The sequence below is a fragment of the Taudactylus pleione genome, unplaced genomic scaffold (assembly GCF_031769625.1).
Source record: "Taudactylus pleione unplaced genomic scaffold, aTauple2 ptg000065l, whole genome shotgun sequence".
In the NCBI taxonomy this organism is placed as follows: Eukaryota; Metazoa; Chordata; class Amphibia; order Anura; family Myobatrachidae; genus Taudactylus; species Taudactylus pleione.
In genome coordinates, this window is record NW_028284467.1 from 5,598,527 (window position 1) to 5,621,021 (window position 22,495).

The following is a 22,495-nucleotide window of genomic DNA, read 5'->3' on the forward strand; positions in this document are numbered from 1 at the left end:
ATGGAGGTTACACAGTTTCCGGTAGCCAGTATGCAGGCAAAAGAGAAAGATTGCATTGATAGTTATTTGTTGAACATAGTTAAAAGTACATCTGCTCCTCTACCAACTTTTAGAAGGAACTTTCCTAGTACTTGTAATATATTAGAATTATACCAATGAATGAACTCACACAGCGTGTAATGAATGTTTTGTTTCATTGAAGTATAGAGATTGCTTTTTACTTTGCAGGATCCACACACGTCCTACCTCTCAGACTCCAGAGAGAGAGAGTCTATAGCTTCTGAGATGTCAGGCGCTTCCTCCTATCCCCCTGAAGAAACAGAAGAAGAAAGGAAGAGTGCCTTAGAAAAGAGTATGTAAGTGAGTCCTTTTTGGGCATATGGGCAGTGGACGGTTCCTTGTTGGATGATTGCATGTTTGGAGGGAAATGCTGGTCTCCTGATAAGTAACAAAGGAAAAGAAACATAGACTTTGAAGGAGTTTCCCTATAAGCTGACAATGGAAGTGTATTCCGGGGGATGTGACCAATCAGTGTCTACTTCCTAAATTATGAGCTTCAGGCTTCAATTCAGTGATTAATTAGCTGTTTATGGTTAATGGGTGATGTCACTGCAGCCAAACATCTCTCATTAGATCAGCAATTGATGACATTCATGTTCCACTTATATATTAAGAGTTAGAGAGCACGAGGCTCCAGGTTACTGTGATTAGTGAGAGCCTTGCCTGTTTGTTAACTGTTATATGTACAGTAAGCTCACAAAGCTTGCGGGATGTGGCTATAGGTAGTGGTACAAGGATACAAACGTAACTCTCACTGATTGCATAAGAAGCATATGGACTCTTTACTGTATCTATATGTGACACTTTATGAAAGTGAGGTGCCAAGAAGATTCCAATTATGTAAAATGTAATTAATTAATTAGAGTAATTAAGAAAGGTACTATTTAGATGAGTAATGTGGCTGGATATTATCAGAACTATTGCCATATGTACTCTAGCCTCCAATACATTTTGTCCAATCATTGATCTAATAGTAGCAGTTTGGCTATAATCAAGGTATTTTCTACTGTATCTTGCATATTGCATAAAATTAAATATAATTGCACTTTATTACATTATTCCATTAGATAAAAATGCATCTGTGCACCATAACACATATATTAAATGCTGTGCACCATAACACATATATTAAATGCTGTGCACCATAACACATATATTAAATGCTGTGCACCATAACACATGCCGGTATATTGCTTTATTATGGTGCACAGCCTGGTTTGCTTAGTCTGTTTATGTAATTTGTTAATGCCAGGTGTCAGTAAAGTGATTTAATGTCCAGCTGCCAGCCGATTGGTGGATACAGCTTCAATGACGTAGAACATAGTAATTATTGAACTAGATAGGTAACATGTTGCTATGTCAAGCTATGGACGAACCAAAACTAAGGAATCAGAGTTGAGCAGTGACAGTGACTACACATGAGTGGGGAATAGGAGGGGAATCATTAGCCTGAGAGTTACATAGTGGAAGGAGTAGGGTCCCCATTAGCTCAGAATGATATAATGTGAGGTCATGGGAATCCCATCTCGGAAGATTAAGGTGTTAAACTCAAAATTGTTTCTTCCTGTTGTGCTTGTTTTGCCCTGGAAATGATAGGACAAGATTGCTTGGAAACATTTAGCTGTAACTATTACTCAGGTAGCTCACGGTATGGCTTCACACTGGCTCACAAGTCAAAGGTGTAATACATATATATTTTGATATTCTTTTAATTTATAACTAGTGCTGCCTTTTCTTTACTCATTTAGGTATGTCTTATTGGAATTGATAGAAACAGAGAAGATGTATGTGGAAGACTTGGGCCAAATAGTAGAGGTAAGGTGTATATAGTTTATGTTGCCATTAGTTGATAGCATATATACATATGGCAAACAATTACCAAATAGCTTAGATGGATTTAGTGTAAACTGGACAAAGAAAGCAAATGTCTGATTGGTTGCTGTGGGTTTTTATAGTAAATAACCGCCAATGAATTGAATGAAGAAGATTTCTGGTCATGAAGGGTTTATTTAACTGGTTTGATGTAGTTTGTACGGTGCCCTGTGGTTAGTGGGTGCACTACACATGCTCACAAGAGCTGATGGGACCATAGAATGATGGAGCATATTGCTAGGCCCCTCCAACAATTTTCCTATGGGGCTTCTGTTGGTGTAGTGTTCCACTCCTTGCTGCAAACATTTTAATATTGAATTCTAGCTAAGTGAATTCTATATTTTTTTATTTATTTTTTTTCCCAGAAGAAATAGGGATTTTATTTTGTTTCATATTGGATTAAGTATCTTTATTCAATAAGGTTTTATATCGGGAAATATGGGCATAATTACAAAGAAAATAATTATTCCTGAATTATATCTATTGTTACTATTACACAACTAGTGCAGCCCAAGAAAATTACCCCAATACTGAATTTCCTATCTGTTCTATTTTTTGGATACAAGATAAAGCTAAAATTCTTGCCAAACTATATATATATATATATATATATATATATATATATATATATATATATATACTGTAGTTAGAGATAGGACAAGACACAATAGTATGCTTTTTTGTTTTACCTAACTATATCTAACATGTAACCTAACAATTAACCTGAGCAGTCACCTACTGTACATCCTACCTAATGGATAGGATTAATTTGGGAGCAGGATAATTTTATATTTAACTGCAGTGTTTGAAAATGAGCTCTCCTGTCTAATATGCAGATAATAACAGACAGATAATAACTATATGGTGAATGGTTGATGAGCATTGTGCAGTGATAGTAAATAAGGGTAACGTATATACTCGAGTATAAACCGACCCGAATATAAGCCGAGGTACCTACTTTTACCCCAAAAAACTGGGAAAACTTATTGACTCGAGTATAAGCCTAGTGTGGGAAATGGCAGGAGCTGGTAGTGCCCCCAGTAGTAATTCCCCCTGGTTGTGCCCCCAGTAGTAAACCCTCCTGGTAGTGCCCCCAGTGGTAATCCCCCCTTTCAGTGCCTCCAGTAGTAATCCCCCCCTGGTAGTACCCCCAGTGGTAATCCCCCCTTTTAGTGCCCCCTGTAGTAATCCCCCACTGGTAGTGCCCCCTGTAGTAATCCTCCCCTGGTAGTTCCCCCAGTGGTAATCCCCCCCTGTAGTAATCCCCCCTGGTAGTGCCCCCTGTAGTAATCCCCCCCTGGTAGTTCCCCCAGTGGTAATCCCCCCTTTTAGTGCCCCCTGTAGTAATCCCCCCCTGGTAGTGCCCCCTGTAGTAATCCCCCCCTGGTAGTTCCCCCAATGGTAATCCCCCCTTCTAGTGCCCCCTGTAGTAATCCCTCCCTGTAGTAATTCCCCCCTGGTAGTGCCCCCTGTAGTAATCCCCCCCTGGTAGTTCCCCCAGTGGTAATACCCCTTTTAGTGCCCCCTGCAGTAATCGCCCCCTGGTAGTGCCCCCTGTAGTCCCCACCCCCCAGTAGAGAGAGACGTGACAAGAATAAAATAAAAAAATCACTTACCTGTAACTCCCGCTCCTGGTCCCGTCGCTGTCCGCTCCTCCGGCCGCTTTGCATGGGAGAGACGTCGTCATGACGACGTGTCTCCCATCACCCACTGCGGGAGCCGGAAGATGGCTCCCGCAGTGGGAGCAGCAGCAGCCGCTGTCTGACAGACTCTCAGCGGCTGCTTTTTACACCAAACACGCAGCTGCCGGCTCCGGCGGCTGTGTGTTTGGCAGTGTGTAGCGCTGACCGAACTCCGTCTGGTCAGCGCTACACTTGACTCGAGTATAAGCCGAGGGGGTACTTTTTCAGCACATTTTTTGTGCTGAAAAACTCGGCTTATACTCGAGTATATACGGTAATCACATAGTTTACTACTTTGAAAAAGCATTTTAGGGAGTTTGCGAAAGCAACACGTATGAGCGCAGCGTTACAGTGGGCGTGTACTGCTACATATGAGAGGTGTACCCTAAAATTGATTTACATCCAAATGTAAATGAGCCCCAAAGCAGTTATTAAGATCTACTTGTTGATAAAACTACACTGATACTTTTCCGAAAATGCATGTAGCCATAGGGGTCATTGTGCCTTATAATGAATGCAGGGACATTATACTAATGATCCCATTTGAATGTATGTATCTGGTTTTTTCTGTATATAGCAGCTACATAATGGGGGTAAGACGCAATCAGGTAGATTGCCAGACTCTTCAGGGAGTCAGGGAGATTGCTACTATTTCAGGGAGTCCCACTGACAATCAGGGAGAGTTGACAAGTATGGGTAACTGTCACTGATTGTGCACTATGTAGATACCAGGGGGTATATTTACTAAAGTTCGATTTTGGATTCTGTTTGATTTTCCATTCGATTTTGATTTTGCCAAAATCTAATGTCAAATTGAACTGAAAATTAAATGTCACTCATCAGCCCAGGCCTGGAGAGTCCTAGAGGGGGGACCTCTTTATTGGGAGGGTCCCAAACTCCCCAGGGATCCCCGTCCTGGGCTGACTAGTGGTCAGGGGTAATGCTTTGGCTGGGGGACCCGGTGAAAGGGTTCCCCTGGCTGTGGCATTACCCACCCACCCCTGCTAGAAAATGTCCAGTTCTGGTTATGGCAAAATACAGGGGACCCCTACTCATTTTGTCTCCTGTATTTCCAAAATCAGGACTGGCTAGCTTGTCCCAGTGCTGGTTGTGCTAAATACAGGGGACCCCTATGTCTTTTGTCCCTTGTATTCTCACAACCAGGACTGGCTATGAAAAGTTCGGGGCTAGTTGTGCTTTGGGGGGGGGGACCCCACGTAATTTTTTTTTTCTAATTATTACTTTACAGCTTTTTACACAAAGATACATGCATAGATCTCACTCATGTATGCTGCATCTGTGTCAATCAGACCTGCTCATGCTAAAAATGAAAGCATGAAGCAGGTCTACTCATTTGGGGATTTAAAGTTCGATTTTGACTGGTTGGTGTTGGATTTGTACATAAGCATGCAAAATCGAACATCAATTCCCTTCTTAAAATCAACCAAAATCTAATTCGATTTGAAAAATCTGATGCAAAATCGAATATTAGTAAATGAGGGATTTTGCCATTCGATTTCAATTCGATTTTATAGATTCATAAAGTAGAATATCAAATCGAACTTTAGTAAATTTACCCCCAGGAGTGTTTTACATTTAATATTATTGCTGATTTACATTTCGTGTGATTGTGTGTTTTTGGTTGGGAAAATATGCTATAGGCTATACAGGGGCAGGAACTCATGTGCCTGAATAAGATTCTCTGGGTAAAATGTTGTTACTATAATAGTAATAACGAATAATAGTAATAATGTTTTGACAATACCAACACTATTTTGAAATGCACCTTTAAATTGTCATACAAGATACTATGGGGTCTATTTACTAAGCTTTGGATGGAGAAAAAGTAGATGGTGATAAGGTGCCAACCAACTAGCTCCTGTCATTTTTCAAACACAGTCTGTGACATGGCAGTTAGGACCTGATTGGTTGGTACCTTATCTCCATTCACTTTATCTCTCTCCAAGGCTTAGTAAATAGACCCCATAAGCTTTTGAGTGGTGGTTTTTCCTTTGGGTGAAACTGTGTGTTCGGCAGTCTTGTAGTTTTATATATATATATATATATATATATATATATATATTTGTGCCACTGTTATATTTGGACAGAAGAGCTGACTTCTTAGAGTGGTATTAGGGGACTGCTGATTTGCAAGTGACGTATCTCTTTGTTAAGCGAGTTCATTACTGTTTGAAGAGTTCATTGTAAGGATAGTTGTAACCCCCATCACAGGGATAAATAAACAGTCCCCAGCTGATGTAACACAAGCAGGAAATTGGGCTGATGGAGCTGAGAGAAAGCAGGAACATTGAGGGGTAGGGTTCTACAGCACAGGCCCTCTGGGATGTATGTCAACTCATGCAGGCAGTGGGATATTTGTGCTCCTTTGTTCCGGGGCCACGCTGAGAACAGCTAGGTCATCCATAACATGGGACATTAGAAGATGGCTTTCCTGCACTGCTGTGTCAGAGCCAGTTCTTCACTGAGAAATCCTCATCTGAGATAACAGTGAGTAATGCCTTCATTAGTATTCTATTTTCAGACTAGTATTAGGTCATTTTATTCTATATACTGTAAGTACAAAACAGCAGTGTAATATTTGAGTCATTTACTCTGGGCCTGATTTAGAGATGTATATAAGTCTATATACAAAATGTGATTCACGTAAGATTACCGCACTGCGCATGTGTACGGTTTGCAGTCACCTAGTCAACATTCATAATGCTGACACCAACTGCTGCTAAATTTAAAGAAGCAATGAGTTATAAGGCTGAACCAAGTACATTTTAGCAGAAATACAGATGGCTCTGTGACAATCGGCACCTATTTCATAACCCTCCATATATTCTTTGAAATGGATCAAGCAATTACAAGAACAAAAATGTTGCTAAGGAAACACACACAGACCTAATAACGCAAATGGGGACATGATATTTACTTCCGATAAAAACAAGTCAAATGCGACATTTAAATGGCAGTGGGTAAGAGGCCTAATATAAAGCTCATCAACAGAATGCAGTATAATAGTGCTATTCCTTCTAGTTTTGTTAATCTGGTGGCATCAGGAGTTTTAATTGTAAACAGGAACTGTACATTATAATAACACAGACAGTCCTTTGTACGTGATGTTTAATATGGCATATCAGCTTTGCCATTAATTCTAACACTTGTGCTCTGTATTGGCTGATCCAAATGGACCACAGTCACCTATAAGAAATTACGTCACACTGAAAGCTACACTGTTATTATGATTTATTTAGAGCTGCCTTTATTTTGCAGGGTTACATGGCAACCATGACCACTCAAGGAGTTCCCGAGGGCATGAAGGGAAAGGACAAAATTGTTTTTGGGAATATACACCAGATATTTGACTGGCACAAAGAGTAAGTGGTCAAGAAAATGTCTGTTTATAGTGTAGAAGGTTTAGAAAATCATTTAGGGGCCTATTCATCATCACTTAATTTAAAAATAAAATAAAAAATGTAACATTTACTCCTGCATTTGTAAAAATTTAGTTTTCAGGACATTCATCAAGAAGATAAAGCAGGAGATATCACAGATATGTACTTACCTTCCTATGGCGGAATGGCCCGCTGTCCCCATACACTAGTATGGGGACAGAATTCATCAAGCTCCGAAAATACAATATTTTCAGAGCTTGAGTGTGGGAGCATTCGCCATCTTCATGGCTCTGGGGTCACAATCCGCTCCTTCGCTACGGGAAGGAGTGCCGGGTCGGATCCCTCCGCCCCTGTCCGGCTCCTTCCACTGGATGTTGGGGCTCTTGTGCACATACATGATCTGCAGGTCATGCATGCACACTAGCGTCACTGCTCCGAAAGGAGCACTGAATAGATTCACTGCTCCGGAAAGGAGCCTTGAAGCTGATTTTCTGATCATCTGTCACCGCACCGGAGCAATACTGAAATGCTCCCAACTCCGCGGCAAGTTACAATGATAATTAACGTCATGAATAGACCCCTTAGTATCTTCAGCACTTTCAGCGAGGTATTTAAGAGACTGTGGTCATGTAACAGAAATGTACTTCTCAGTATGATACTATAAATGAGTTACTCAGGTTTAGCATGTCATTGGGATGCGGGTTATAGGATTAAGAAATCTGCTGAGTGAGGCTTTTTCTTATGCTGACTCGTCATTTACTCTTCCATTGCAGCTATTTTCTAAGTGAGCTTCAAAAGTGCCTTGAGGAACCACATCGGTTAGCACAGCTCTTCATAAAGCATGTGAGTCCTTATTGTGTCTTGTATGACTAGATGTGATCTGACCTCTCTCTGTATCACCTGATATATATATATATATATATATATATTTTTTTTTAAAGGGATTAAATAATAGATCTGAAAGGATCTGTGGCTTTTTTTTATACAAATAATGTGTATAATGGATTTGAAGGGACTGCTTTATAATTAGAATGCCTACAATGATGGATATGTAATTTATTAGATACATCCTCTAGCAGAGTGTATCTTCCAGTCTTGCACTAGGGCAGTGCTTCCCAAACTGGATGCCGTGGCACCCTGGGATGCCGCAGGACATTTTCAGGGGTGCCACGGGTAGTAGTCCACTACAAATCATAACGTCAATGTGATAGGCAGAACCAGTATTGGTGGCTGCCAATCATAAATACATGGACAAACAGCACATTTACATAACTTGAAACATTTTGCTGAATTTCTTTATAAGAAACCTTTGGCTTAGCGGTGCCATAAATAATGCTGATACTTTAGTGCGTTGTGATTCAAGAAAGTTTGGGAACCACTGGACGGGGAAAGGGCAAGTATAATAGTTCTATAAATTAAGATGTAACAACAGAGACAGCCAAGTAGGGATAGTATACAGCATAGCGGGCTGACACTCCGGATATAATCATAACATTGCAAACCTCATCTAACACCAGATTCTACATTTTAGGTGGAGTTTTTCTGCTATAATCTGAAATCACGTAATGCATATTTTAGTTAATGGATGTGTTGTTGTATTTTCTATTTGTGTAGGAGCGCAGGCTGCACATGTATGTGGTATATTGTCAGAACAAACCCAAGTCTGAGCACATTGTGTCCGAGTACATTGATACCTACTTTGAGGTAAGAAGCAATCATATAACCTTGTGTTGGTAATAGTGAAATATTACATACAGTACAATCTCATCACTATACAAATATTAAAAATCAAGATTGCTACTAGATCCTTGGTTTTTTATGTTTATTTGTGTATTGACATCACTAAGTGTCAGTTAGGGGTATACATCATAAAAGCTGGTGTATCAAAAATTGCTAAACCTCACCAACTTGAATTGGCTGTACACAACAAAACAAAGCAAAGTAAAGAAACTCCTCCCCTCTCCAGTCCTGACTCCTCCTCTCTCCATTCCAGACTCCTCCCCTCTCCAATTAATTTCATTTACTCCTTGCCTTGCCAGCCAATGAGGTGAGCTGGGAGGAGGAGGGACGGACCTGTGACTCTGTAAGTCTCTGCTCTAAGTAGCAGGGAGCTCAGCTCGGCAGGGGGTACATATGCTGACAGGCAGTCAGTAAGGATGGAGGAGAGATGGTCCGGGAGGCAGGAGCAGGACTGCTGGGAGTTGGACAGGGCATGTGCGTTCCTGTTGCAGTGAACCCTTACATTTTCTCAAAATACCCCATTTCTCTAGAGGCAAAGCTGCTATCTATGTATATATAAAGTATGAGGACAGGTGTTAAAGGAAGCACACACACATACAGTATATGTAAAATATCTATGTAGATGGCACCCTGAGAGCCTGTACTAACAGACACGCATGTCCTGTGTCTGGTGTCCCCGTGACCACTCCTCATGTGCTATTCCTACCTGCCATGCCGCTTTGTTGTTTAGGGTTAGGGTTAGGCACTTACCAGAGGGTTAGGGTTAGGCACTAGAAGGGACGGTTAGGGTCAGGCACCTACCTCGATGGTTAGGATTAGGCACCAGGAGGAAGGGTTAGGCACCAGGAGGAAGGGTTAAGGTTAGGCACCAGGAGGAGGGGTTAGGGTTAGGCACCAGGAGGAAGGGTTAGGGTTAGGCACCAGGAGGAGGGGTTAGGGTTAGGCACCAGGAGGAAGGGTGAGGGTTAGGCACCTGGAGGAAGGGTTAGGGTTAGGCACCAAGGGGAGGGGTTAGGGTTAGGCACCAGGAGGAAGGGTTAGGGTTAGGCATCAGGAGGAGGGGTTAGGGTTAGGCACCAGGAGGAGGGGTTAGGGTTAGGCACCAGGAGGAAGGGTTAGGGTTAGGCACCAGGAGGAAGGGTTAGGGTTAGGCACCAAGGGGAGGGGTTAGGCACTAGGATGAGGGGTTAGGGTTAGGCACCAAGGGGAGGGGTTAGGGTTAGGCACCAGGAGGAAGGGTTAGGGTTAGGCACCAGGAGGAAGGGTTAGGGTTAGGCACCAGGAGGAGGGGTTAGGGTTAGGCACCAAGGGGAGGGTTAGTGTTAGGGTGAAGATTAGGGCTAGAAAAATAAAAAAATCATGTGTCGACCATTTTTGTGTCGTCCATTTTTTGTGTCAACCTTTTGACCCCGTCGACCATTTGTAACTGCCGACCTTCTTACATGTCGACCTTTAGTGTTTCGCCCTTTTGTCCCTTTCGGTCTATTGTCTGTCCAACATCCTAGATATTGTCTGTCTAATTACTGTCTATCTCTTATACCACACCCGACTTCACAGTTATCCACACAAATCTATGCACTTACAGTATATGCCCGAGATAGTTTAGTGCATGGCAATTTAAAAGAGCAATTTTAACTTCAGAGCAATGTTGTTCTCTCAAACAGATTTGTTTATTTTCATTACCTTTTATATACAGATCAGTTGTGATGTTTCCTCACTCGTCTTTGCTGCGATTGCGCCAAACAGCATGTCTGGTTCCATGAGACTATGCTAGCGCCGGGTGTCTTTTTTTGCCGAAAATGCACCAGGAGACTGTGCTGATTAATTTGATATGTGACACTTTTATATCTGTGTGTGACCGAGTCTGTCAATCAGTATGCGAAGTGCCTTGATGCAGCGCCCACTGCTTTTTTCCACGCCAATGTCCATTTACACACTCAGCACAGTCCCCTGGTGCGTCCTAGTCGCATTGCATTGTTACTTAGACGCATCTTCGGCAAATAAAGCCCCGTCGCTAGCAGAGTTGCACGCTCCCTGGCAGCTCACTCACGCCAGGTATATCAAGCTGCATGGCGTATTGAGACTAGATGAGCAAGGACACATCTGTAGCTGTATACACTGTAAATGCCTATTCTTTTCTGTGCCACTTCAAAGGCAACTAAAACAAACTGTGTTCCCATGCCCTGTATAGAGCGAAGCAGTCTTTTTCTAGGCTGCATCAATAAATTATATCAATTTACAAGCCTCACGCCTCACTTATGTCATTGGTTTCATGTTTCCTATAAATGGCTTCACATAATGGCTGCATTTATAGGTGCCAATTTGGGGGCTACTTGTAGGAAGGCTGAGAGGTACTTCCTGTGCAATGTTGATCTGCAGCACAAATGTTTTGGGGGTGATGGCTAAGTGGCAGCTCAGCGTTTCATGAGTTCGAGGTACACCCCCACGGTGACATATATGATGTTGTGGAGCGTAGCATAGGAATTGCACCTTGATGTGTACGGGCCATCTAGCCAAAGTGGTGCATAACACAGTTATTTTGACTGCGCATTCAGTTTGCGTTATAAATGATGCCAAGTGTTTAGCTCCGTGCTTGTGAGTATTATGTGATGCAACAAGGTCATACAGAAACCCATGTACATTAAAGCAGACAGGATTTACCAGTACAGGATGGAAAATAAACTTTATATATTCACCATATAAATATATGTATAAACATTTTACCCCATCCACAGGAGCTGAGGCAACAGCTGTCACACCGCCTGCAACTCAATGACCTACTTATCAAGCCCGTGCAGAGGATCATGAAGTACCAGCTGCTGCTAAAGGTATGGGACGGACACATTAATCACTCATCAATTGTCTGCATGGTGCAGCTCACTTTATCTCTCAACACAGACTGGAACATTTTCAAATTCAAAACTTACCTATGTGTTATTGCTGTATACTTGTCTGCTTCTGGCCAGTCTGGCATTTGCAGCATTAAATGAATCGCATTTCATGCAATGTGGAGGGAAGATCCAGGGGAGGTTCAGCAGTATGTCTTACAGAAATATAAACACTGCCAGCATTGCCTTAAGGAGAAATATATGAAGGAATTAAAAAGCTTTCTTTCAGATCTTTTGTTTTAGAGCATCAGTACAATAGTGTACTTATCCATAGTATACCACAGGGTCTATTTACTAAGCTTTATTAGGAGATAAAGTGAACGGTGATAAGGTACCAGCCAATCAGCTCCTAACTGCCATTTTTCAAACAGCCTGTGACTTGGCAGTTAGGAGCTGATTGGCTGGTACCTTACCTCTGTTCACTTTATCTCCTAACAATGCATAGTAAATAGATTCCTGAATGTTTTAATAATCACAAAAAGAATACAAGGGTCATTCATTAACTTTGAAAAATAAGGACATGCAATATAAACATAATTTCTTATTCTTTTTGTGACTTGCATTTATTTTAGCAGATTTGCTGCCTATAATGGGGAGGACTTGGCAGATCAGGTACTAAATACAGGACAGATACAGGAATGTGTTTTACACATTATGCAGATGTACAAACAAGCTTTTGTGCTGTAGACTGAGATCTACCTGTAGTTGTAGGGTGGAGAATAGCACATGTCCATTACAGCACGTGGGCATCGAGAAATGTTATCACCACAGAGCAACGTGACTTCTACATGTCCTCATATGACACAGTGGTAAATCATTGGCTATTACAGGAGGTAGGCAATGGGGTGCATTCAATATCCCGACCACTGGGATTCCGGCAGTCAGAATGCCGACACTAGTCAGAATACCGAACGCCGGCGTATGTATTCTGTAACAGGACGTGGTCAATATGTTGACCGCTGGGATTCCGAAAGTAAGTACTGAGGTTAGGTGGAGGGTTAGGGGTTAGAGTTAGGCACTAGGGGGAGACTTAGGTTTAGGGTGCGGGGAGGGGGAGGTTAGGTTTAGGCACCAGGGGAGAAGTTAGGTTAAGTTAAGGCACCGGAGAGGGGGGAGTTAGGGTTATGGTAGGGACAGGGTTAGGATACCGACAAACACCGACAAATGTCCTGAACACCGCCATCCTGTATGTATTCCGTAGGCATCATGTGGCACTGCAGCTGCTTTGGAACTGTACATCTCAGCATATCCTGCCATTTTTTTGTTGTTGGGACATGCTAGAATTGTTTCAGGGCATGCTGGTATGTGTAGTTACACATCACCACTTGTTGCCTACCCCTGGGTTATTACTTTGTATAGAATGCTTTACACCAACTATTAAAAGTTGACACATGAAATTGCATTTGACTGCACTCTAATAACAATGTAAATAAATTATTAAAATGTACAAATTTGACATGAAAGTAAAACAGTTCCTATGTCCCCTTTGAATTAAGACAGAAATGTGTTTTCAAAGACAAGTATTTTGTAAAAAAAAAAAAAAAAAAGTAGAAATATTGTAATTAAGGGAACTGGCCAAGAGCGATTATAGGTAGGTGATGAAATTTTTACTTTTGCTGGTAAAAACAATCATGTATACAATCCTGCAAATGTTGCTAGTGCATGCATGAAACTCTACCCATATGACTACCTCCCAACATTGGCGGAGTGTAAATCGGGATAGGGGGTGTGGCCGCATCACCTTGGGAGCATTGCGCACCATAGGGAGCCTAGGCAACTGGATATAAAGTAAGTTATTTGAAACTTTAATGGAGACGATCCTGATAGTAACAAGTTCTTACAGTTATCTCAGTGGAAGTATGAATTAATCAAATGAAATGTAGTCACGGCTGTATTTGCAGTAGATCTTGCCCTTTAACAAGTAGCATTGTGGTGAATATGCACTAAATGAGTAAATGTGCACCCCAGATGTGCATGACTCTATCTCATAGCCCTTCCTACATGTTACTGGGAAATATGCATTTTTTAAATACCAAATTTGCAAAACAATACATTTTGAAGTGACAAAGGACATAAAATCACCATAAATCATGCTCTTGGGAACAATGTCATAGGCCTGTGCCTAGATTCCCTATATGGTAAATAAAGACAAGATCTAGGTCCAATAATGAAAATTTCAAATAATAATACATTTTTAAAGCTGCAAATATTACTTAACAGTGTAACTTATGCTGTACAGACACAGCTAGTCCCTGTTGTATTAAACAATGCTTCTAGGCAGTTTTTATGTTCTTTCAGAGTATGATAGAAAATAGGACATGGCAGGTGCCTTTTGCTATTACATTTGCTGTTGTCAATCACTGAGCCACTTTTAATAAATCCACCACAATTGTGTCCTTTTCCCCCAAAATTAGGATTTCCTCAAGTATTACAGTAAAGCTGGACAAGACACGTCGGAACTGGAGGTGAGGAAAAGCCATTAAAGTATTGTGTAAAAAGGAGCACTGACATGCAAGCACATCGTCTATCATTCATGTAAATGTACTATTCCATCATTCACTGGCTGGATAGCACTTTTGTCTATCTATCTGCTATAGTGCAAATAATGGTGCATTAACTCAAGACTAGATTTTTATAAAATGTAGTGCTGAGGGTGTGAAGCCCATGTATCCAAAGTTTGGGAACCCAGGCCAGCACACAAATACCAGCAAGAACCATGGTTTTCAGATTGCCAGTTTGAGTGTGCAGGATTTGCCGTTTTATATGATATGGATAACTATTATGATTATTACAGAGATGGGGGCATATAAATTACTTAAGCATATTTATAAATGTAACCAGATGGAAGCAAGGATTTTACTGTTTGTGTTTTCATGTTTAGGTCAATCTTAGGCAGTTTGTGGCTCTCCAAGCATTAGGTAGCACACAGGCTGCTTGTCATAAGACATTCAGTGGTGCAATACAATTTGTTAATCTAACAGCGCACATCCACTAGGCGATATTAATGTGCAATTGCACGATTACGACATCGCAGTCGTGCAAACGCTCATTAATCGTGCACAAATCGTGCACTATAATGTCGGAAACGACCAGCGATGCACGCTCCCCCTGGTCGTTTCCGACATCAATCATTGCTCGAACATGCCGGTCAATCTGCCGATAACGACAGCTCGACCATGTTCGGGGGATGAGGAAGGGTGCCTACACTGAACGACTAATCGTTCAGTGTACGCACGGCAGGGGATGGGGAACGACGGTACGATTACGATGTTGTAATCGTACAGTCTTTCCCTAGTCGTCTAGTGGATGTGCAGCTTAGACCATACAAATAATCAATTAACACTAAAAAATATATACTCTTTCATTTATTAATTGATCAAAAAGATCCAAAATTACATTTCTATGTCTAAAAATGTATGTAAACCGCTAGGAATATGAGTGTGTTTTAGGAGCTAATCAGAGTCATGAGTGTCAGTCAAGGGGATGACAACCAGGTCAGCCTTATTTAATAAAACATAAAGTGGAGAATCGGTCTTCACTACCAAAGTCTGGTCTTCGTCGCACAGGTTTGTGGACGCATACCATGTCTTCGTCATAAGAGATTTCTGGGGACCTCCGAAAGCAATTTCTAAAGATTTGGGGCCTGATTCAGACCCGCTCGCGAGTACATAGCCCTCGCAAGCGGGTCGATGGTGGGCCAGTGCGCATTTGCGCAATGTGCGTGTGTGAGCCCCGGAGCGAGTGAGAACTTCACTCACTCCGGGGCTCGCTACAAAACGGGGCGGCTGTCGATGTTGTTTGATAGCTCGCCCCATTTTGTAGACGGGGAGGGGGGGTGGCTGGACAAACGGAAGCGTTCCCGAAGGAACGCCTGCCATTTGAGGGCGGCCCTATTGACATCATTTGTGATGTCAGTAGTGAACTTCCTGTTCTATTAGAGCAGGAAGTTCACTGGGGCTTGCGGGAGCTGAGACCCTACCACAAGGGTCTCGTCGCAAGCCCGATGGTCGCGATAATCACGACCATCGCCAGGCCGCTCGCAAACTCTGTGGGTGGTCACCCACAGCTATGCGTGTGGCCTGGAGGCGGATTTTTTTATAAAAAAAATCCGCCCTGATTCAGAGTGAGCGCTTGCAAATAGCGAGCGCCTCAGAATCAGGGCCTTGGGGCCTTCACCATTCCATTGCCAATCATCGCCATGGATTCTATTCCCAGGAGTGCTCATCCAATAGAAATGACTGCAATAGCAAGGCATGTAATAATATGGGAGATCACTAAGAGCTCCAGGGCAACGTTAAAGGTTTTACATGCCTCTTTTGGACTGGCCAATGTCAGTGTTCATGAGTCCACCATCAGGCAAATACTGAACAAGAATGTTGTGCATGGGAGGATTGCAAGAAGGAAACCTCTACTACTAGAACTTTTTGGCTTAAATGAGAAAACCAGGCACTGCATTTCAACATACGAAACTCATCCCAAACAGTGAAATCCGTTGGTCGGTCTCACGGTTGGCGGCTGTTTTCTTGCGACAGGACTTTGACATTATTGATGTAACTATGACTTTTGGATTATACAAGCAAATTCTACAGGAGAATGTCAAGGAATTCATCTGTGAAGTGGTGGTTAACAGTAGGTGGGTCTTGCAGTAAGACGAAGACACTACACACACATGACAGTGTACAAATATAATGTTTGTAGCACAAGACATATCACATTTTGGATTGGACACTATGGGCCTGATTCAGAGCCGTTCGCTATTTGTGGTCGTTCGTTCAAAAACAAGGGGTGGCTATTCAAATGATCCGTTCGCAAATTGCAGTCTGTTCCCACCTCTAAGTGTGAACGAGCGAGCAAAACATACGCTCGTTTATTTGATAAAAACGCCCCCTGGCCGCACGCACCATACGTCATGTCCGCTATTTATTAGATTAATCGAGTACATCGTACAGCGTATGAACTGCTCGCTATTCTTGTGGTTGGTGTTTTCAACCGCTATTTTGCGAGCAGTTCTGAGTTAAAAAAAACCAAGTGACGTGGTCAATGACGCTGCTGTATTAATTATGCACTCCCTTAAAACGCCCGTTTTGACCTTTAAGCACGCCTGCGTTCGGATCTCCACTCCCCGTTTTCAAGCACCTTCCCCTGTTACCACCCACATACGCCTCATTCTGTCACTCAAAATAGCAGGCCCTCGCTATATTGCGTACCAACGATTTTCGGCCGCACTGACTGGTTCGCGCATGCGTACTAAAAACCGTACGCATGCGCAGATGTGCGAACATCGCTCGGAACGAGCGTACTGCCGCTAGCGAGTGGCTCTGAATGAGGGCCTATATCCAATAGAAGTGTGTGGCAGCACCTGAAGCTTGGCATTCATGCAAGGACACTCGCCAGCATGCATGAGTTGAAGCTGTTCTGCCTGTATGTGGGACTGATCATCAGTTACCCTAAAAATTTGGTTTAAGTCATTTCCGATCACACCAGCTACTGTAACCTAGCAGTTCACATACATAAAAATGTAATGTTGGATGCTATTTAACATTCTTTTATCCACATACTTTTTAGCTCTACTGAATCAAGTTTTTGGGTATCCATTTAGGTGTGTATTACTAAGGTCTTGCTGGCTGTACGTATGTAGTTCACAAGCACAAACCACTTGTATGATATGGCATATTTATCACAATCTGCATCTCAGATATATTCGCCCATAATCGCAATGTGATATTTTTTTTTTTAACAATAATTTTTATTGAATTTTTTGTTTTTTGCAAATAAAAAGGAAGGAGTACAGAAAAAAAGAAAAGGAAGAAAGAATGGGAAGAAAAAACATGGGGGGTACAGGCAAAAATCATTCAAGAAAAATAAAACATTGCATTATACCAATAAATCTAAATCAGTGTATGACATACACAAATAGTAGAGGACACTCCACAACTGCAATAGACAGACCAAAATACAGAACACATCAAAACCTTGAAGTATCAGTTTGTGTTTATTGGAAGGCATGGACCCACCGTGATAAATTCATGCCAGCTGAACCACTTTATCATTGGTGCGCAATGTGATATTTTAATACATCTCAATGATGTATCAAATATTGCATGCAGAGACAGAGCTTGCGAGATAGCTCTGTCCCTGCGAATCCTCTCCTCACACTTCTCAGGGTATTTTTTGGCAAATCAGTGATTCATGGCCGTATTTATCAACAAGTTTCATCACTTAAAACGAGTGCTAAAACTCACTGTGTATGATAAATGGTGCTACAGCCAATCAGCTCCCAACTGTCATTTTTCAAACAGATGACAGTTGGGAGCTGATTGGCTGGAGCCCCATGATCACACACAACGAGTTTTATTACTTGTTTGGGTGATTAAACTCATTGATAAATAATGCCCTATGTGAGCTTCTCTGTGACTCCGGTCAACTGATCACCAGGCTCCTGCACTGTGACCCCAGGGCCTGATATAGACCCGCTCTCGAGCGCATAGCGGGCCGATGGTGGCCCAGAGTGCACGCGCGGCACGCACAATGTGCGTGCGCAAGCCCCGCAGCGAGTGAGAACGTCACTCGCTCCGGGGCTTGCAACAAAACTCACCCCGTTTTGTAGGAGGGTAGGGGGGTTGGCTGCACAAATGGAGGCGTTAGAACAGGAAGTCCACTCGGCATTGCGAGTGCTGAGACCCTACCTTAGGGTCTCCTCGGGCGACCATCGCCAGGCCGCTCGCACAAGCTGTGGGTGGTCACCAATAGCCTGGAGGCCGAAAAAAATACGCCCTGATTCAGAACGAGCACGCTCGCAAACAGCGAGCACCTCTGAATCAGGCCCCCAGTCAGCTGCTCTGTGCTGTAAACAGATGCCCGCATCTCGGTTTACAGCACGGAGCAACTGACTGGGGTCACTGAGCAGGAGCCCGCTGATCAGCTAACCAGAGTCACAGATGAGCTCGCCAGATCACTGATCACAGGTACCTAGGTGCAGTTAAGTGTTGTTATTTTTTTATATATATAAATAGGTTCTTTTTTGCACTGTAATCAGCCTGTGGTCTATTTAGACCCACAAGGCTGATCACAGGTACCAGCTCCCGACTCTGCTCTGCCTGTCAGAGCAGATCAGGAGTCGTGAAATAGGGGAAAGCCCTAATAACGCCATCTACAGGTGGTGTTATTATCACAAGGCTTCTCCTGTTATTTTTTCACAATTCAATTTTAGTAAATCTGAGTAGATCGCATTTCCCATTACAATTATGAGAAATGCGATCTGCTTACTAAACAAATGCGATATTTATGGCTTGGAGGAGAATTTTGCGAATTCTCCTAGAATTGCTGTTTAGTACGTTTAGGTGAAAGTAAAATAATGTGTAAAGGGTGTGAAAACACCCGTTTTCACAATATTTTTGTGTAAATAATATTGATAAATATGCTGTCAAAATGAAGACATTGAGCATTTAACTGAATGACTGTGAAACATCTGCACCTCCTGGAGTTACAATTGTGTCTGTGATCATTGTTGTTGCAGAAAGCGGTGGAAGTGATGTGTTTTGTCCCTAAACGATGCAATGACATGATGAACCTGGGCCGGCTGCAGGGTTTTGAGGTATGTTTCCTTTCTTGTGTATATGATAACTATGATATTAGGGAAAGAGAAACAGAAACACTACTTTGAGTAAGAAGGGTGATGTCTTCCTGAGGCTTCTTTGACTAGAAGCACCATGATTTTATTGCCATATTATCTGCTATGTTATTAAGGGGTATATTTACTAAAGTGTGGGTCTTTAGAAGTGGACATGTTGCCCATAGCAACCAATGGTTCTAGCTATTAGCCTCTAGAAGGTGCTAGATAAATGTTAAGTACAATCTGATTGGTTGCTATGGGCGACAACTCCACTTCTAAAAACCCTCACTTTAGTAAATATACCCCTAAGAGTCTTTTTGACTTCCTTAAAAACATGTCCATAGAACGATCAGGTGCAAAATTTTTTTAAATAATATGTGGTAATCAGTGTATATATTTTGTAAATTTAGTACAAGCATTAAGGGTACATGGGTAATATTCTGAATAAAAGCTAAAATGGCAAATTACATAATATTACTCTGCCATACAATTATAAGCATACTGCTGGAAAGGCCTCATTGCCCTGAAGCTTGCATTATAACCTTTTCTTCTTAGCTATCAACGGGATCACTTTAACTGTATGTAATTGTTTATTCTTTTGAAACTACAGCATATGCAATCAATACGCATGAACCACAAAAAGCGTCCAATAATGAAGAAAAACAATCGCCCACAATAAATGAATATAAAGCAGAAACAAAATGTCAGCATGTCTATTTTCACAAACTTTTTAGTCTTCCTTAAATATAACGCTATTGAGGACTGGAAGGAAAGAGAGGGATAGAGAGGTGGGAGGCAGAAAGGGAATTAGTGCCTTATTTGTATACTAGTAGAAGTTAAGTTCTAAGGCCAGCAGATTATACCATAGAGGTTAAGGTATTGAAGTCAATGGCCGTGTCAAAGTTTTATGCAATTTTGAAACATCATCTATTGATATTATCATATAAAATGAACAAAGTTGGTCATTTATAGTTCTATGCCATATATTGTATTAAACTATATTGAACATTTTTTTCCATTTGGCTAAGTGTAAAAACCCTTAGCATTAAAATATGTTCCATAGTAGTACTATACATTGGATTAGCAAGACATTGTAAAAAATGTGATATAAATATAAAGCTATTTTAGTCAAATATATAAAGGATGATTAAAACACGTGCTGGATGTGTGGTATGAAAAGTCGACATTTTGAATGTTGACAATCAATATGTTGATATTCAGAAATGTTGACATGGTTAAAATATAATTTTACATGTTGACACCAGAATGCCTAAAATAAGCAGTAAACTATATGCCGACATTCTGATGTCGACATGTTAAATGTGACTATTCAGAACATGTCAACATTTTCTAATGCCGACATTTTGGTTGTCGACCTAAAGTTGAGGTCGACAACACCAGATTCTCGACTTTCTGACCCTGTCGACAATCTGGTGTTGACTCTCTGAATGGATCCTGCTGGACTGAGTGGGGTCTGTTTTACATAGTAAAGATTCCATTGTTGTGAATATGCCCATTCTGCCTCCTTTAGGGAAAGATCACAGCTCAGGGCAAGCTCCTGCAACAAGACACGTTCGCTGTGACAGAGCAGGACTGCGGTTTTCTGATGAGGGGAAAGGAGCGCAGGGTCTTCCTCTTCGAACAAATCATCATCTTTAGTGAGCCCATTGATAAGAAGAAGGGTTTCTCACTGCCTGGGTACATCTTCAAGAACAGCATTAAAGTGAGTATGGAACAGTAATATATAGTCAGTCAATGAACTCTGGTATAATAGCAATGACTCCTACCAGAGGGGATGACAGCCTACATGAAAACATGTTTGTTCATTTGTCCACTAATACCACCATATCTAAATATGTGATCTGAGTCCCATCTAATACCGTTAATCCACAAATATACAATTACCTATCATTTGTTTTGTTTATGTAATGCTTACCAAGCCTGTAACGTTGTCTCAGATATTCTGAGTGATCCATCTCAGTTATAGCTGAGCCACAGGGCGCTTCAGGTAACATTACTTGTCCAGTCTGGCCACAGCTAGCAATTCTTGTATCCTGACCCTCATATTTAGATTAAACCAAGGTGATTTTCTATGTTTTTAAAAAAACATACCATTCTGGAAGTCAGACTTTAGGGCATGGAAACACCTATGCTACTAATATTGCTTAATTGCTGAATGAACACTGCTTTGCATTAGACAGTGCATTATCCCTGCTGCTGTGTGCCCTGCGTTACTAAGTATAAAGTGGTGGTAAGAGCCAGTAGTGTGGAAAGAAGCAAGCTGTAACTTTTATTGACAAGTAGAGATGAGCACTCTTGAGTCTTGTGCTCTGGATAATGTGTTAAGTGCATTGATAAAAGCCCAAGTTCATCATTACGGTAGCTGCATTACTGGCACGACATGAGTGCAGTGTCCATGTTATTAGTAGTTGTGTTAGGTACAAGAAATCTCATCTCCTCCCATAATGTAAGCTAAGGTGAAGATATATTTCTGATTTGTTCTTCGCGCTTCTGGAACTATGGACCTGATTCAGACCCGCTCGCTAGCAAGCGGCCGCTCGTTGCAGACGATGTTCGCTAATGTATGCATGCGTGCAGTTCGCATGCGCAAACTAGTACAAACGATCGGAATGTGCTCGCTCTCCCTGCCATGACAGCCCAGTGGAGTGAGTGACAGCAGAGGCCGTTTGTGGGTGGTAACGGGCAGGGCAGTACTAACGGGGGAGTGGAGTTGCGGACGCAGGCGTGCTAGAGTGTTTCAACGCCGTTTCAGAGGTGTGCAAAATTAACAGGCAGCGTCATAGTACACGTCACCTGGTTGTTTTTTACACTGAACTGCTCTCAGTGTTTGCGGTAGGGTATAGTCAACTGCAAGCGCTGCGGTCTGATCTGATGGTTCCCGATGTTCCGATGGTTGTTTATACTTCCTGGAGATGACGTTCGCTAGTGGGCGGCTAAAGACAGGCTGGTGGGCGTCTATAAACACAAAGTGATCGCTCGCCAAGACATAGTGGGCGTGCTTATGATTTGCCGTGCGAGCGGCTGCCTTGACGTCATTTATTTGGATTACCATACGCTGGGAGCAAGCGGCCTAATCTAGCGAGCGGGTCTGAATCAGGTCCAATGTTTGAATTATACTATTATATTATATTGTATTATTATCATTTGCAAGAAAACACACATTAAGAGCATGGCTACAGGCTGTACAGGAGCTGCCAGTAACTTGCCACAGTAGGGCAC

At 42.0% G+C, this 22,495-nt stretch overlaps 1 protein-coding gene across 2 annotated transcripts in view; it reads left to right on the plus strand.

Moving 5' to 3' along the window:
• ARHGEF25 (Rho guanine nucleotide exchange factor 25) overlaps positions 1-22,495 on the plus strand; it is a 383,409-nt gene that overhangs the window by 351,524 nt on the left and 9,390 nt on the right. For both annotated transcript variants that reach the window (XM_088466128.1, XM_088466134.1), the window contains 9 exons: positions 229-356; positions 1,809-1,875; positions 6,894-6,997; positions 7,789-7,858; positions 8,630-8,719; positions 11,491-11,583; positions 14,058-14,108; positions 19,160-19,237; positions 20,787-20,978. In XM_088466128.1, the coding sequence (XP_088322254.1) occupies positions 229-356; positions 1,809-1,875; positions 6,894-6,997; positions 7,789-7,858; positions 8,630-8,719; positions 11,491-11,583; positions 14,058-14,108; positions 19,160-19,237; positions 20,787-20,978 (873 nt within the window). The remainder of the gene's footprint in view (positions 1-228; positions 357-1,808; positions 1,876-6,893; positions 6,998-7,788; positions 7,859-8,629; positions 8,720-11,490; positions 11,584-14,057; positions 14,109-19,159; positions 19,238-20,786; positions 20,979-22,495) is intronic.